The sequence below is a fragment of the Stegostoma tigrinum genome, chromosome 6 (assembly GCF_030684315.1).
Source record: "Stegostoma tigrinum isolate sSteTig4 chromosome 6, sSteTig4.hap1, whole genome shotgun sequence".
Classification (NCBI taxonomy): Eukaryota; Metazoa; Chordata; class Chondrichthyes; order Orectolobiformes; family Stegostomatidae; genus Stegostoma; species Stegostoma tigrinum.
The window spans coordinates 66,451,073-66,469,654 of record NC_081359.1 but is presented as its reverse complement, the minus strand read 5'-3'; the positions used below and the strand labels follow the sequence as shown (position 1 = coordinate 66,469,654).

Genomic DNA, 18,582 nt, shown 5'->3' with positions numbered 1-18,582 from the left:
AGCTGAAGTGGAATGGTATTCCTCAAACTATTGCCTCTAGTGAGTGACCTGTTTCAGGAAAAACTAACCATGAAATAAGAGGTAAGCATAGGATTCGTCTATTTCATGTGCCATTAGAACAGGTGTGGACCAAAGACAATAATATGATCAAGCAGAGATATTTGAAAACTTTGAAGAGGTAACAAGTGAGGCAGAAAAAGGAGAAGTAGATGTAATAAATTTGGATTTCCAAAAGACACCCAATAAGGCATTACACTTAAGTCTACGCAATCAGATAAAAGTCCATGGCATCAGAGATAGTATAATTAACATAGATCGTGGATAAATTAACTAATAGAACAGAGAAATGGGATAAAGGGGAGGGGCATTTTTAGGATTGCAACCTATTTACTCATGGCATGCTGCAGGGGTCAGGGCTGGGGCCACAATATTAATACCTTGGATAGAAGTGAATGTACTGTAGCCAACTTTGTGGATGATGCAAAAATAGAGGCAAGTGGTGAGGAGAACTTGAAAAGTCTGCAGAGGTTAAGTGAGTGGGCCAAATTTTTACAGATGGAACATGGGAATTTTCAGTAACGTGATGAAGGTGTCATCAACAGTGCTATCAAGCAGCACCTGCTCAGAAATAACCTGTTCAGTGACACCCAGTTTGGGTTCCACCAAGGCCACTCAGCTCCATATCTCATTACAGCCTTGGTTCAAATATAGGCTAAGAGCTGAATCCCAGAGGTGAGGTGAGAGTGACAGCCCTTGATATCAAGGCTGCATTTGACCGAGTGTGGCATCAAGCAGCCGGAGCAAAACTGGAATCAATGAGTATCAGGGGGCAAATTCTCTGGTGGTCGGAGTCACAGCTGACACATAGGAAGATGGTCATGGTTGTTGGAGGTTAATCATGTCAGCTCCAAGACATCACTGCAGGAGTTCCTCAGGGTAGTGTCCTCGGCCCAACCATCTTCAGCTGCTTCATCAATGACCTTCCCTCCATCATAAGGTCAGAAGTGGAGATGTTTGCCGATGATTGTACAATGTTCACCACCATTTGTCACTCCTTATACACTGAAGCTGTCCGTGTTCACATACAACAAGATCTGGACAATATCCAGGCTTGGCCTGACAGGTGCCAAGTGACATTCATGCCACACAAATACCGGGCTATGACCATCACCAATAAGAGATAATCTAATCACCGTCCCTTGACACTCAATGGTGTTACCATCACTGAATTCCCCACTATCAACATCCTCAGTGTTATCATTGACCAGAGACTCAACTGGACTCCCCACATAAACTCAATGACTACAAGAGCAGGCCAGAAGCTGGGAATACTGCGGCGAGTAACTCACCTCCTGACTCCACAAAGCCTGTCCACCATCTACAAGGCACAAATCAGGAGTGTAATGGAATACTCCCCAATTGCCTGGATGAGTGCAGCCCCAACAACACTCAAGAAGGTTGACACCATCCAGGACAAAGCAACCCGCATGACTGGCACTATATTCACAAACATCCACTGCCTCCACCACCAATTCTCAGTAGCAGCAGTGTGTACTATCTACAAGATGCACTGCAGAACTTCACAAAGATCCTCAGACAGCACCTTCCAAACCCATAACCACTTCCATCCAGAAGGACAAGGGCAGCAGACATATGGGAACACCACTACCTCCAAGTTTCCCTCCATGCTGCTCACCATCCTAACTTAGAAATATATTGCTATTCCTTCACTGTCACTGGGTCAAAATCCTGGAATTTTATCCCTAATTGCATTGTGGGTCAACCCACAGCAGGAAGACTGCAGCGGTTCAAGAAGGCAGCTCACTATCATCTTCTCATGGTCAACTAGAGATGGACAAGAAATGCTGGCCAGCCAGCGATGCACATTCCACAAATGAATAGAAAAAAAAATTTTGAGAGGTTATCAGTTTAACAGGAACAATAGAAGTCCTCATTATGATTTAAATGAAGAAAGACTTCAGAAAGCTGAAGAACAGAGAGATTTGGGAGTTCTTATGCAAAAATCACAAAAAGTTATCATACCAGTCAGATAGTCAAGGCAGACAAGAGCTTGGCAGAGAATGAGGTAAGATTGACAAATTAAACTGCATTTATTTCTCTGCAAGAAGCTGGACAGGTAAGGCAAATGAACTTAGGGCATGGTTGGGAATGTGGAATTGGGATATCATACTTATTACAGAAATGTGGCCCAGGGATGGACAGGACTAGCAGCTTAATGTTCCAAGGTACAGATTCTATAGGAAGGATAGACAGGGAGGCAGGAGAGGAGGGGAGTGGCATTTTTAGTTGGGAATAACATTATGGCTGTGCTTAGGGAGGATATTCTTGGGAGATCATCTCGTGTACTTATATGTGTGGAACTGAGAATTAAGAAAAGAATGATCAAGTTGTTGGGGTTGTATTACAGACCACCCAATAGTCAGTGGGCAACTGAGAAGCAAATATGTAAGAAGGTCTCAGATATTTGTAAGAATAATACAGTTGCAATGGTAGGGCATTTTAACTTTCCAAACATCGACTGGGACTGTCATTGTGTTAAGGGCGTGAAAAGGGACGAATTTGTTAAGTGTGTACAAGAAAACATTCTGATTCAATATGTGGATGTACTAATGAGAGAAGGAGCAATACTTGACCTTCTGTTTGGAACTAAGGCAGGTCAAGTGACTGAGGCGTCAGTGGGGGAGAACTTTGGGTCCAGTGATTATAATTCTATTAGTATTAAAATAGTAATGATCTGAATACTGATCAAAAAGTTCCAAATTGGAGTAAGGCCAATTTTGACAGCATTAGACAGAAACATTCAAATTTTTTTTGGCACAGGCTATTTGCAGGTAAGGGGAGGCTTGGGAAGTGGGAGGCCTTTAACAGGAGTTCAGAAACAGTATGTTCATATTAGGGTGAAGGGCAAGGCTGGTAGGTATACGGAATGCTGGATGACAGGAGAAATTGAAGCTCTGGTCAAGAAAGAGAAGGAGGCATATGTAAGGTATAGACAGCTGGGATCGAGTGAATCCCTGCAGGAGTATAAAGGCACTAGGAGTATACTTAAGTGGGAACTCAGGAGGGCAAAAAGTGTACATGAGATAGCTTTGGCAGATTGAGTTAAGGAGAATCCAAAGAGATTCTTTAAGTATACTTAGGGCAAAAGAGTAACTAAAGAGAGAATAGGGCTCATTAAAGATCAATGTGGCCATCTATGTGTGGAACCACAAGAGATGCATGAATATTTGTGTCAATACGTACTGAAGCTAGGGACGTCAGGAAAATATATCGTGGCGTATTGAAAAGTGTTCATATTGCAGAACAGGAGGTGCTGGAGGTCTTAAAATGCATAAAGGTGGATAAATCCCTTGGACCTGATCAGATGTTTCCCAAAACTTCTGGCAATCTTAGGAAGAGATTGCTGGGTCCCTTGCTGAGATATTTTGTATCATTAACAGCCATGGGTGAGGTGCTGGATTACTGGAGGTTGGCTAATCTGGTGCTATTATTTAAGAAAGGCTGTGGTGAAAAGGCAGGGAACTATAGGCTGGTGAGCCTTATGTCAGTGGTGGGTGAAATGTTGGAGGGGATTCTGATGGACAGGACTTACATGCATTTAGAAAGGCAAGGACTGATTAGGGACGGTCAACGTGGCTTAGTGTGTGGGAGATGATGTCTCACCAACTTGATTGAGTTTTTTTAAGTTTCTAGTTTTGGACTCCTGTACCCGGGGAAAAAGATTTTAGCTATTCTTCCTATCCATGCCCTTTGTGATTTTATAAATTTCTATAAGGTCACCCCTCAGCCTCCGATGTTCCAGGGAAAAAAAGCCTCAGCTTTTGATGACAAGAAGTTTGATGGAAGCAGAGCAGAAGGCATTGTCTACATGGACTTCAGCAAAGCATTTAACGAGATACCATATAGTAGACTGCTTAGCAATGTTAGATTATACAGGATCCAAGGGTAGCTAGCCAACTGGCTACAAAATTGGCTTGAAGGTGTATGTCAGAGGGCAATGGTAGAGGATTGCTTTTTTGACTGGATGCATGTGGTCAGTGCTGTGTCCACTGCTTTTCATCACTTATATAAATGATTTGGATGTGTACAACAGGACCTTGATCAGATGTTGCATTTAGGTAAGGCAAACCAGGGCAGGGCTTATACAGTTAATGATAGGGCCTGGGGAATGTTATTAAACAAAGAGTTCTAGGGGTGCAGGGCATAGTTCCTTGAAAGTGGAATCACAGGTAGACAGGGTGGTGAGGGTGGCATTTGGCATGCTTGCCTTCATTGATCATAATATTGACTACAGGATGTGGGACGCCATATTGCGGTTGTACAGGACATTGCTAAGGTCACTGTTAGAATACTGCGTACAATTCTCGTCACCTTTCTATAGAAAGGATATTGTTATATTCAAGAGGGTGCAGAAGAGAAAGATTGATAGCTTGGTTCCAGCTATTGAGGAACTGTTTAATGAGGAGAGGTTGAGTAGATTGGTCCTGTAGTCATTGGTGCCGAGAAGAATGAGAGGCAACCTTATTGAAATGTTTTGGATTCGTATGGGACTTGAGACGGTAGATGTAGAGAGATTGTTTCCCCTTGTGGGAGAGAGTTTATGAAGGGAGGGTATGATCTCAGAGTAAGTAGTTGACCCTTTAACATAGTGATGAGGATGAATTTCTTCTCTCAGAAGGTAATGAATATGTGGAATTCCTTACCACAGGAGACTACAGCAGATGAGTTGGTAAGTATGTTCAAGGTTGAGATAGACACATTTTTAATCTGTAAAGGAATCAAGGCTTATGGGAAAAAGGAGCTTGGATTTGAGGGGTATCAGATCAGCCATGATCTCATTGATTGGTTAAGAAGTCTTGATGGGCTGATTGGTCTACTTCTGCTCCTATGTACCTTTTAATTGTGTCATTGTGCTACTTATGTCGCTTTCTGTCTTAAATGATGTGTCATGTGTTAGTCAAAATACTACTTATTGGTAAGAGGGGCACACGAGACATGAATCTTTGAAAAGAGGCAAGAAAAGATCATTATAAAAAGTTCTTGGATTATTCAATTTTGGACAAGTAATGAGGTCATGGCTTAAACCCACTTACTTTCTGATGATTCACCAATGATCTCCTTTATCACAAGGTCAGAAACAGGACAGGCAGACTAAGCTTCAGTTCACTATCTCATTGGAAATACTTCATTTCTGACAATACAGTATTGTGCTTAACCGTCACTGTAGATCATGTGCCGAAAATCTGAAACGGACATGGAATCTACAATTTCTGACTCAAAGACAAAAGCAACATCACTGACTCAAAGTGACACAGTATTACAAACTAATTGTGCAAGGTCATTTTTGTCGATTTGCATCTGCTTATTATTCCCTGCAGCTTCCCCATGGGAAAGACCAAGATTTCAAAAGCAGCAAAATACAGACTTTCTTTCTTCTTCAACATTGTTTAACGTTTGTAAGAAAGTGTTGCACTTTGAAATGAACCAGGTAACAGATAGGTTGAAGACTTGCATTATGTTTGCTTTGATTTTTTCCTTTTCAATCTTGTTCTCTCACTCCCCCTGAAGATAACCAAAGACGTTGGGGTACGGTTCCACAAGCAGTGGCAGCTATCCAAATGTGCCAGCAGCAAATTCATTGTAATTAAGCCTTATTCTGTCCCCACCCAACATACAGCTTTGTGTACATCCTGTTCACACCACCAGAAAGCAGCCAGGATCAAAACTCTTTAGTAGAGTTTATCCCCATTTTTATCAGTGGTATCACCTGTCCATGTGTTCTTTTTATTTCCCTCTGACTTGCACACACAGATAAACCAGTAACTTTCCTTCTTATGAGAAGGTGAGTATAAATAGAGGAAAATAGATGAAGAGTTCCATGTTCGGTTTTCTGGACCCAATAAAATGTAAATATCTCACAAAATGAAGAAACAGTCAGAAGGACCTGTTAACATGCCAAGAATCTTTAAAAGACTTGAATCGCGGCTCTCCAAAGTTCAACAAGTCTATCCAGCAAGTAACTGAACTGTGGACAGAAATCTTCTCTTTAATCTGCTGTCCATGCTGAGTTAGCTGGTCTCAGCTGAGATGCATTAGGGGTGATATAATTGGCTTGGCTGAGGAAAAGGAAAATTGGCACGGGTTCCCACAACTGATCACTATCCAACTCCCCCTGCTGTGATTCCAGGTGCAGACATTTGGTGAAGAGGGGATCATGGTAATTTTCATGCTGTTAAAAAGCTTGCCAATGCTCCTGGTCAAAGCTCACACATAGGTAATGGACAACTGGGCAAGGTACCAGAAAATATTCAGCTGCTGCCAAATGGTACCATAGCAAAGGACACAATCTGATAGTCTAGATGCAGGAATTATCCACCACTACTTAGTTCCCAGCTTCATGTTGAGATCATAGGGTGGAGCATATTTCAAAGTATTATTTTCATTCAAAGCATTGAGAAAAGTGGAGTCAGTGTGTTTCCTGCCAGACTCCCAAACTGTCTTTTTGTCATCCCAAACTGTCTGAAGAGGTGGGTACAGCTTTACAAACTGAGGGAGCTGGAATTTTTCCAAAATTATAGTAGATACTTGTGATTTACAGTGTTACCCAACACCATATTATAAACAGTGCACAAAACAGACTGTGCACAGTTTACTCCTCATAACTTAAAATCACCTTGGGTACTACAGAAATCAAGGAATTTAAATTAACGAATGCAAATGACATAACATCATCAGAATTTAAGGCTGAATAAAAAATGAATCGTAAAGTCAGAGTTTCACAATCCAAATGAAAAGTAGACTGTATATGTCTTAAAAATGTTAATCTAAACATACTTTGATAGATAAAAAAAATCCTGTGTAAATGCTGAACTTGGCAAATACTTCAAAAAGTAAGAATGTGAAAGACTGTGGCTTTAATTGATGCAGAAATCATTGCTACAGGAAATGGATTTTAGCTTTCCCACCCTTTTCCTCTTCGCTTCCATGCCAAATTACATTTGCAGTAATTTTCATTTTATCACAAGACTAAATGCCTCCAATGTAGAGGATAGGAACAAAGTAATCAAATCCGCCAGAATTACTGTATGCAATGGATATTGAATTTTGTGGTAATTAATTGCAGGACATTTCTCAGTAAATCTGTAGAAATCATGAATTCAGTTTTTGCTTTGAGTGTACGTTGGATAGATGACAAATTCCCACTGCCTAATCAAATCAATGAGCACCTGACCGATGTCAATTGAGTAGATGTGCTTCATTGAAATACAACAGGAGCTCCTTCTAACTAGGTGACCATCTGGGTAGGACAGCTGCTTGTCATAAGCCTGTTGTAGCCCCTTAAAGAGGTAGACGAGAAACAATGGAGTGCATAGGGATGGGAGATTTCCAGTAAACTGCGCATATTTTCAAGTATCCCATCATTAATATGTGCAGTTTAGCTTCAAGTACAACTAGATGCAGTTTATGTTATGAGATGGTCTAAGTGGTCACAACTCTGTCAAACAACAGCAATGTGACTGTGTGTTTTACTCGTCACACCAACAGCAGCTTTTTAATCCAACCATATTGTTTTTAATATTTTGTAGTTCTATTATTATGCAGTACAACCCTTCATGCTTTCTCTTACCCCACTCCCACTCAGTTATTTGTTTGCTGAGTGTGAATGATTACTAATTTCAATAAACAAGCAGACTCTAAACTGTAGTAATTCAGTTCCTTTTGGTAACCTTTACAATGATGAAGATGTAATCAGGGCACTTCCAATGAGCTACTGCCTCTTCCTCACTCTGCCAGCAGTAGGAAACTTTGCCACTTGAACTGAATGAATCACTCAATCTTGAGATCACTCCAGCAATATTTTAAAATATTAATTACACTTGATTTATTACTTGTTTCCACCATCTGGTCACAGTGCAGCAACACTGTCACAACATTTACAGTCTGCTGCATTTTCACGAAACCTGGCAGGCCTGCGCTATTCAATTTCACAGTTGGATTGGAATGTAGAAGGTCATTCTCTCCCATAATAGCCATGTGAACCCAAAACACACCATGGGAGAGGATTTCCACAGGCCACTGTATACTAGCAGCACTGTAAAGGCAGAAGAGGGGCAACATGAGAGAGATTTCAAACTTGGAAAATAAAAAGCAACTGTATAAATAAATGAATTATTTTGTTAACTATGTAACTTTTAATGCATTTATTACATTAGAAACTTTATTTGTAGCATTCTGCTTTCTGGTTACTCAGAAAACATGTTGGCAGTTGTCACAATTTTCGTAAGATATGTTGAGTGAATTTGTTGGTTTACACCCCCTTCAGCTTGACAGATGATTTACTGGAAGCTATATGCTGGCTGCTGATTCTTTATTAACAGCTTTTTGTAGATCTTACACATTCATTGGTACAATCTTCATCAGTTCAATGGTAATTTGCTGCTGTTTTAAGATTATGGACTTAATCGCACATGTGGCAAAGAACTCCAATGTTTTAAGCCTAACATTTGACAGTCATGTGAGGATGATACAAGAGTTTTATGTATAGATCAGAAAGAAAGAAATATGCTGTCTTAGAAAACCTGACAGTCATTTGAAGGTAAGCGTTAGAGAGCTGGTATTGTATACTGCCATATGTAGCTGTACTAATCAAATGGTGGGTTATGATTAGGGTAGAGTGCTGCCTTAAAACATCCTTTCTACTCTTCTAAAAATAAACAGTAACAGTTTAGACATCCCCTAGTGGGAGCTGTAAAAAGAAATCAAAAGGTCAATGGAAACCTACAAAGGAAATTTATCAAAACCAAAATGAAGATGTAATTTCTGGGTTTGAGGATGCAATCCTCCTGTTCACTCTTCTTAAATGAACAAAAACAGACAGCCCTGTTTGGGCACTGCAACAAAAAGATCAAGACGTCAATCATCCTTTCTACCCTTTAAAAACAAAATGTTAATCAGGTTAGACACCCCTGCTGGGGAGCACTGTAACAAAATGAAAACCAAACGCTCGACAGAAACTTACAGAAACGGAACAGAAACTTTTCAAAATCAAACCACAACATCGTTATCCAGGGTGATGGTGCATGCCATCCCGTGCTGTGCCCACCAGTCCCTAAAAGCCACTAATCAGGCTGGTGGACACCCTAGGCTCGCTTTTGGTGGACACCCGTGTGCAGAGGTGAGCATGGAAGAGGGTCAGACAGTCGGGTAATGCAACCCCCACCACAGCCCACTGCCTGGATCTACGGACAGACACCTTGGCCAGGTTCAAGAGAAAGACATTCAATCTACCCAGTCCCCATGCAAGCCCTGCCCCATCCTGCATGGATGCCCATAAATCAGGCTAAAGTTCAACCAAAAAAGCAGCCCATGTTTAAAACTAAACAGGAGCTACAAACGAAAACATGAAAGATAATTACTAATATAATAACAGGAAAACAGGAGATCTCTTTATCTAGATTGGTTAGAATGTAAAACTAGCTATCACAGGAAGGGGTGGGTAGAAATAGCTTAGATTCTCTCAAAGGAAATCTGATTAGTCCATGAGAGAAAAGGAAAGAGAAAGATGGGTTGAAAAGACAAAATAAGGAAGATAGAATGGAAGGGTATGTGTACAAAATGTAGAAGTCACAAAACACTTTGGTCCATTTTGTACTGTATTTTCTGTATAATTTTATATAAAAGATTACCCCAAGTAGAAAAGCTTTAATTAACATTCTCTTTCGGTGAAAATAAGGATAAATATTCCCACCGAGTGGAATAGTTTGTAATTTGAACAGCCTCACATGGTGTCTCATTGATACTCAACTCCTGTCTGCCTCCAGCAGGCTCAGGACTCTCGTTAGGTGCCTACCTGGCTGTAGAGGTACGTGCAAGTTGGAGCTCTGGTTGACATCAGGCCCATGATGATATGAGAATGGCCTATTGATCATTCATTACAGTACAGTCAAGAGGGGAGTCCATTATAAACTTACTCCAGCAGCTGGAGCCCTGAACTGATGTCTTTCACACCCAGAAATCACCCTGGAATGTCACAACATACTTTGGTGCCAGCAGTAATTCCAGACTCTGCACTTTTGACCTATTCAGAGGAAGCCTACTTGGGCAGCATACTTGGAGAATGAAAATGAGTTCTCAGAGTTAAAACAGCCCAGCTGATGACACCCACCTACTCACCCAAAATCCAAAACAATCTCACTAATACCCCTCCCAGTCAACACATCAGTTGAGCAACATAATATTTGAAAGGTCAAACTCACCTTTCAACTTCCTACAGAGATAAAGTCAAAATGCACAGTAAATCTCAATAATCATTAATAAAAGCAAAATCATGAGGACACTGGAAATCTGAAGCAAACACACAGAATGCTGGAGAAAGTCTGCAGTCTGGCAGCATCTACAGAGACAGAAGCAGAGTTAATGTTTCAGGCCCAATAATACTCTTCTTCAGCATACATCTAATACTTCAGCTCAAGAGTTTCTTCAGTATTCTCCGTGCATGTTTCAATAATCATTACATCATAAACTAATGTAAATTATTAGCTGTATTGGATCTAATATACAAACATATAGATGATTGGTCATATAAAAGTATTACAAATCAGATACTCTGAAATACAATATAAGTTTCTGTTGCTTTAATAGACTCACCTCAACATACAAGAGTGGAAATATGCCTATCTTATCTCCTAGCATTCCTTCTGCCCAGTTGTCATCCACCCTCCTTATGACAGTCAAAATTTCATCCTGAAAGGAGAAATGATATATACATTAAAAGAAATCAGTTGAATTTCACAATAACGAAGGAAATAATGTAAATGAAGACCAATTATGCTGAAACCCCTATTTCTTTTGATGTTTCAAGACAACATTTCTTTATGTCATTTGCCTTTCTCATAAGCATCGCCTTTACTTTCTTCTTAATCTAGTGATATTGCTAGCCCTCATTATCCCTTCTGATCCCCAAGGAATCTCTCATCCGTTCCTGAACCTTGGTTTCCTTTATTAAAATAGAAACTCTTTTTTTATTGTCTCTGTAACTTTTAATTCGAGAAAGCCCAAGCCGATGAAAGTATTCAATGCTCTCCAACAGACCATACAAATGTTTTTTCCTGACAGGTCACCAGGGCAAGATTGTCATTTGATACATGGCTCCTTTCATACTTTATGGGCTGAATTTTATGAGGACCTCAGAGGCGGATGTGGAGTCAGGGAAAGGTGGGAGGTGATGGGGAGCACGTTTGGAGGGGGTGATAGGTAAGCAAATTCTAAAAGACAAGCATTGGCTGATTTCCTGCTTCTGGATTCCAGCCTCTCTCGCAGGGGCAGGTTGTGTCCTCTGATAGCAACGCACATGATGAAGCTGTGATATAAGTAAGGTCACTGAGTGATTCATTTTCAGGAGACAGCAGTTATGAACAAGCCTAGCTTGACTGCTATAGTGAATAGTTACGACCTACAGTAGGAGGGGCCAGTGGATTCCACTGGCCATCCACCTTAAATCAGGCCACCCCGATTAATACGGGTGCTCACAGTTCATCTGTTTCAATGGGTGTTGGATTCTCACTGCTCAACAAGTAGATTGAATCCAACACAGCAATCAAATAGAAAGATGCCAACTCTTCAATTGGCAAACTGGAACATCAGGCCTATGTGCGCTCGAATGACTAATGATTGACCATGTGTATAAGACAGCCGTGATCATCAACCGAAGTTGACAGGCTTAACAATAACACAGCTTCCCGACAAGCGATCAGGCTCTGGCAGGGAAAGAGTTCACAGGAGATGTGGGCCAGGGGTAGGCTTGGCTATAAGGAATTTGTTATTCTCAGTGTTACTAGCACCCAGAAATGAGACAGAACACATTTCCTCTCTTAAAACGCATAATTCAAACAAGTAACCTCATAAGTATCTACTTGCCAGGGCTGTGTTCCACTACAGAAACAAAAGTACAATTCTATGAAGAGCTTGACACAATCATGTCAGCACAATTCCCAAGCAGAACATTATTCACACTGAGGAATTTCAAAGCGAAGAGTGGATGCTATGCACGAAGGATGGCCCTCCTGCCTCTGACATCATCACCTGGGAATGGTAAATGAGATGAGTTGGAGACAACTTGAGCTTTGTTGATACCATGACTTTGCGTAACTGACACCTTCTTTCAGAAAATCAAGCCACAAGGTAACTTGGAGCCAGACAAGTTCAGGGCATTGTCACTAGCTCACACTGATCAATGCCTGTCATGATTCTGAACAGCATTCTCAATACACACAACCATCATCACTCTAACTGTGATACACACCTTTCCCTGGTGTGCAGTAATGTTATGGTGCAACACTTGAAGCTTTCTCATTCAAAGCAGAAATGTCATCCTCACAGCAACAGCAGCCATATAGTCTGATTAAAACAAACAGATCCTCAAATTAAATAAGGCAGCATGGTGGCTCAGTGGTTAGCACTGCTGCCTCACAGTGGCAGGGACCTGGGTTTGATTCCAGCCTCAGGCAACTGTGTGGAGTTTGCATATTCTCTCTGTGCTTACATGTGTTTCCACCAGATGTTCTGGATTCCTCCCACAGTCCAAAGATGTGCAGGTTAGATTAATAGATATGCTAAATTACCCTTTAGTGTTCAGGGATGTGTAGGCTAGGTGCATTAGACATGGGAAATGCAGGAAGAGGGTGTGGGTGGGATGCTCTTCAGAGGGTTAGTGTGGACTTGCTGGGTTGAATGATCTGCTTCCAAACAGTAAGGATTCTATAAGTGAACAGGCAATCTCTGTTAAGTTAATGTTTTGGGTCCGGTGGCCGTTTCAGTTCTGAGGAAGGGTCACCGGACCCAAAACTTTAACTCTGTTTTTCCCTTCACAGATGCTGCCAGACCTGCTGAACTCTCCAGCAACTTCTGTTTTTGTTCCTGTTTTACAGCATCTGCAGCTCTTTCAGTTTTAATGTGCCAATGACAACTGGTTACATCTTTGCCAGAATATCTTCAGGTCCTTCTACACTTGAAATGGTATGGACAGAAAGGCAACAGGTCCATCAGGAAAGAAAGTAGCTCCATTGAAAATAAATGTCATTACTGACTGCAATAAATAATGGCAGAGAAGGTGGGACATGATATTGAGCTGCACACTTAGCAGAAAACTGTATTCAAGGAAACTCTAGACACCACAGAGAGCCTGTCTGTCACAGCAGAACTGGAATCCTGAAATTGAACCCAGAGTAGTAGCAAAGCTTTCCAATCACTCAAAATCCCCACAGGCTGATGCTACAGGACCTGAATTCTTCAATCAAGGGAAGCAAACTGCTCTGTCTCTGCTGTAGGGAGGGAGTAGTGATACCGGATATGTAAGAAGTAAAGACCTGTGACCCTATACAAGAACCAGGTCAACACAGTAATTGCAACAAATATTGAGACATTTCCCTGCTTAGGTTAAGTGTTTGTCGTGTTGCTCCTGTCAGACTGCAGATTCTGGCTGAACGCATCTTCCCTGAATCTGAAGGTGGTTTTAGAACAGGATGATCTACAACTGACATGATTGTCACCAAGTTGCTCAACACAATCGTCTCCTTCCGTGTTCAAAATGATTAACTCCTTATCCAAGGTGATCAATAAGGTTAGTTAAGACAGGGCTACATCAGAATCATTTGCAATCTGTAATGAGAGGTCAAACAGGGTTGTGGCCTGGCACTGATAGATTTTGGTACATTATTCTCTTTGTCGCTGTCATATACCTTGAGACACCTTGTGTAGGTCATCTCTTAACATGGGAATACTGTTGCACATCAGCAGACACACAGTCCTTGGCAGAAGGCAGATCCAGTTCCAGTAACAAGGAAATCTTGATGTTGGGGATCTCTTTACTGCTTGGAAAAAAATCTTCAAGTCTCATGTGAGGTCTTTGCTAAAGCATGCCAAACAACTGGTCCCAGCCTCAACCTTAAGATGACTCAAATCCCTTACTGAACTGTCCCAGATCAAGTCGTGGTTCATCCTTCCATTAAGATCAATGGAGAAATCCCCCCCAAACATGGAATAATTCCCTGACCCGTGAAGCCATCTCCTTTCTAAGACTGATATTGATGCAGAGATTCATCATCGCAACCAATCTGCGAAAGGCCCCTTTGGATGCCAAAGGATGAAAGTTTCCAATGACCATGATGTCCATATGGATACCAAGGTCCTTGTGTCCAAGGCAGTCTTCCTTCCAACTCTTCTGTATGGGTCTGGAACGTACACTATGGTGAGATGTCTCCTCAAAATCCTTCAGAAGCACCATTCATGCTGTTTGAGATGGATTCTCCACATCAGCTAGGAGGATAGGTGTACTGACATCAGTGTCTTTGAAGCAGCCAGTGGTATTGAGATCTTGACCATCCAAAGCCAACTCTGCTGGACCAGCCATGTGTTTAAGATGCCCAAATTCCAACTCCCAAAACAAATTTTTGTCCAGCTCAAGAAATGTACCCATTCGAGAGGAGGACAAAGGAGGCATTTCAAAGACTGCCTGAAGAAATGGAGCACAGATATCAATGCATGGGAGACCTTTATTCAGAAGAAACCAACTTACAGGAAACTCCTGTATGAAGGGATTCAATACTTAGAGAACAGCATTCAGCAAGAGAAAATACAGAAAAGAAACAGCAGAAAGGAATGCCTGGCAAACGTATGGGTGGAGTTACAGCTCTAAGATCAGGTTCGTCAGCTACACAAGGAGCCATAGAACCCATGATCTGTGACACAGTATTTCCTAGATGGACAATCATATTCATTATTGAGTGATGGATGATGACAATGATGTCTCAAGGTCATCTGCAAAGGATGTCTGCTTTCATACTGATGGAAAGCTGTTCAGCCTCCTTCACCTGAAACCCACGTCCTTATCAGAGAGTTGCTCCAAGCTGGTGATCCAGCACTAACATTCTACATAGAGGCGTGGCTTCAGCAGCAGCTGGACAGGCTCTCTTAAAGTCATTGAACTTGGTTTAACTATCAACAACAGGAAGACAAATGTCATGCTTGAGAATGTAGCCCATACTGACATCTATCAGGATGGACAATGTGTTGCTGGAGTTTGTTGATAGATTCACAGGTATCCAGGCTACACATTCACTGCAATCTGTCATTTGATGCTAAAATCCACAATGTATTGCTAAAGCTGCAGCTGTTATATCCAAGCTGAAGAAAAGTGAGTGGAATAACAGCAACTGACTGAGAACACAAAACCCTATTACCCTGCATCCTCAGTGCATTCCTCTGAGGGAGTGAGGCCCCGAACATATAAGCTAGGCAGAGGAAAAGGTTGAGCAGTTTCTAACAACAATGTCAGACATATCCTTCACATCTCTTGGCCAGACAGGATCACCAACTCCAGGAGTCCTGGGAGGATACTAATTCCATTAACACACACACAATATTTAGCCAACATCGTGAATGGCTCGGCCACATTCGTCAAATGGGTAATGGCCACATCGCCAAACTCCTTCTTTCCAGTGATTGGCTGCTCGGCTACGACCTGCTAGACACCCATACCTCCACTACAAAGGTTCCTGCAAACGAGAGACAAAGGTGGCAGACAACTGGGACACAATTGCTGACAGCTATCACCTCTAAAAGTTGTTTGAAAGGGCAATGGAAGAAGAAAGGAGATACAGAAAGCGCAACTGCTCAAAAGAAGGCACAGGGAAAACAGAAGCCAGAAACTGCCAGCGTCAGGCTTTTGTACTTATCGGGCAATGTTTAACAGAGTTGACCATCACGATGTGAACTACAGTCTCACAAGTTGTAATGCTTCCACCATTCATCACAAACCGAAGCAGTCTATGTCGACACGTAACAATACCTGGCCAATATCCAGAATTGGGATGATTAAGCATATGGTGAGCCAGGGATGGTTAAGACAAAATTCAACCATTGCCTCTTGGCATTCAATGGTCTTACAATTACTGAATACCCCACTATCTAGATCCTGGGCTTACCATTAACCAGAAACAGAACTCGACCAGTGAGATTAGAATTATGGCTATAACATCAAGTCAGAGGCTGGGGGAATGAGGAAGCAAGTATCTCACCTCTTCTGCTCCTCATAGGCTGTCCACCATCTACATGGGACAAGTCAGGAATGTGATGGAATGTTCCACACTTGCCTGGATGGGTGCAGCTTCAACAACACTCCAGAAGCTTGGTAACATTCAAGACAGAGCAGTCCACTTGATTGGCACCCCATCCAGGAACTGAAACATTCACTCCAGCCAGCACCAATGCATGGTGGAACAGTGCACACTTTTTACAAGATGAACTGCAGCAACTCACCAATGCTGTTTTGATAGCATATTCCAAACCTCTGACCTATACCACCGAGAAGGACAAGGGCAATAGATACATGGGAACACCATCACCTGTAATTTCTCCCCCAAGGCCATCACCATCCTGACTTGGTAATATATTGCTGTTCCCTCACTGGCCGGATCAAAATCCTGGAATTCGTTTCTGAAAACATCTATTCCCCAGGGTCTGCAGCAAATTTAGAAAGGTAGCTCACTATTAATTTTTCAAGGGCAAATTAGGGATGGGCAACAAACGTTGCTCTTGCAATTGCCAAGCACATCCTATGAACTAATGTAACAGAACTCACCATTACTTCGCAATTATTTGTCCCTCAGCAATGCTCAGAGGGAAGACTCCATTTTATTCAGTCTGGCCTCATGGGGCAATCATCTCATTTCAGGAATCAGTCTTGTGAAACTTCACTACACAGCCTCTGAGGCAAGTATATTCCTCAATATTGTATTTTTTATTGCAAGATTTATGTTTTTTTAATTGCAAGATATATGTTGCACCACTCCAGTACTGTGCGAAAGTTGTGGCATTTTACTGATAAACAATGGGCCTCAGGATAAGACATCAACAAAGCTTAAAAGCCATAAAATAAGCAAATAATGTTTGGGGGAGATTTTTTTAATGTTCACACTGGCGACAAAATGAAGTCCACTGTCTGTTGCAACAAGACACATGGTATGCGCCCTCTGTCTCCAGACCCTGGCGTCATCCCTAATGGGCAAATATGCAGACAGCCTGCTAATTCGCCACTTGCTATGAGATTAATTAGAGATGGACGATAAATACTGGCCTAGCAAAAGGCACCCATATCCTGTGAATGAATAAACAAAAATCTACACTCAATACACAGTTTCTGACTCTCTCATTCTTCTTAACTATGAGACTGTGTGCCAATCTTTCCTTCCTTTGGGCTCTTAAACAAATCCTCCCTAAAAAAAACAACTTCCTGATTTACTTTGTGTCTCTTAAGCTTTGCTGAAGTCCTGCCCTGAGGGCCATTGTTTTTCTGTAATATGTTGCAATTTTCACAGAGTACAAGAGTGGTGCTCTTGTGATATAAGTGGGGTATTTAGGGATGCACTTGCCTTGGAGGCTGTGCAGCGAAGTTTCACTATATTGTTGTGTTCATTCAGCTCTACACCTTGTTATGTCACTATGTTCTTTCCTGGTGTGAGAGGACTGCCCAGTGTGGCCAGGCTGAGTAGACTCAGGGACTCTCCTCTCTGCAGCTTAAAAGAAGGAAAGATGATTTCACTGAAACACAAGACTCAACAGTTGAGCGGAAGAATAGTTTAACAAGATCAATTATGAGGGGATATTCCCCTCTGGCTGGAGAGTTTAGAAAGCTACAGAGGACCAGTATGGCTTGAGAGGAGGAGATCTTTCTTCACTAATGTAGCTTGCGAATCTTTGGAATTCTCTGCCCAAAGGGTTGTGGATGTTTGGATGTTGAGTAAATTCAAAGAATTTTAACATGTTCGTGAGAGGAGGCATAAGAGGGAAACTGCTAATTACCTTCGGTTTTACGATGCTCTTATGCTACTTGTCGTCTCCTAGAACTTGATCAATTGCCTTAGGGAATTAGAGAGGAATTTCACGGAGTTAGCTGAATTTCTGTTTTCTTTTTTAGAGCCCCAGTAGATAATATGGTTAGGAAATGGACTTGCTGCACCTTTAAATTAATGGGTGAATTTAGTAGTGTTTTCCTGATATGTTTTCACTTCCAGCTGATAATCAAAATTCACAATAGAATCTAAACCATTTGTTTTCTTTGTAAATGCAATTTCTACTTGCCTATCAAGTTGTTTTGGAAATCAAAACCAGTTTGAAGATAACTAGGAAAGAGAGACAGACAGATGACAGAGAGCATTGATGTGCTGCAAAGAACAACAGAATATTGGAAATCTCTTTTTCTCCCCCATAGAGATGGAAAATGTTAAAATAAATTAAGCAAGGTGGTGAGACCAAGTAACAATTTCAGAATTTTTCCGCTGATGATATTAAATTATCATTCTATAACTTAAATGATTTATTCCTAAAGTAGCCACCAGCTGGTTCCCACATGATCTGCCCAACATCTGGATGCAGTATAACTTCACGCCAATTTTGATGACGATTTATAAATAAACGGCACAATGATATGTAATTGTGCTGGTGCACAATATATTCCTAATTGATCCAAGGGTGAAGCATAAAAGCTTCTCATGGAGTGAAATGCAT

At 41.5% G+C, this 18,582-nt stretch overlaps 1 protein-coding gene across 2 annotated transcripts in view; it reads right to left on the bottom strand.

Moving 5' to 3' along the window:
- Positions 1-18,582, bottom strand: part of LOC125453652 (E3 ubiquitin-protein ligase SH3RF3-like) — a 374,596-nt gene that overhangs the window by 85,915 nt on the left and 270,099 nt on the right. For both annotated transcript variants that reach the window (XR_007247806.2, XM_048533495.2), the window contains exon 3: positions 10,669-10,764. Coding sequence is in view for 1 of the 2 variants with exons in the window: in XM_048533495.2 (XP_048389452.1) it covers positions 10,669-10,764 (96 nt within the window). In the remaining variant the exon portion in view is untranslated. The remainder of the gene's footprint in view (positions 1-10,668; positions 10,765-18,582) is intronic.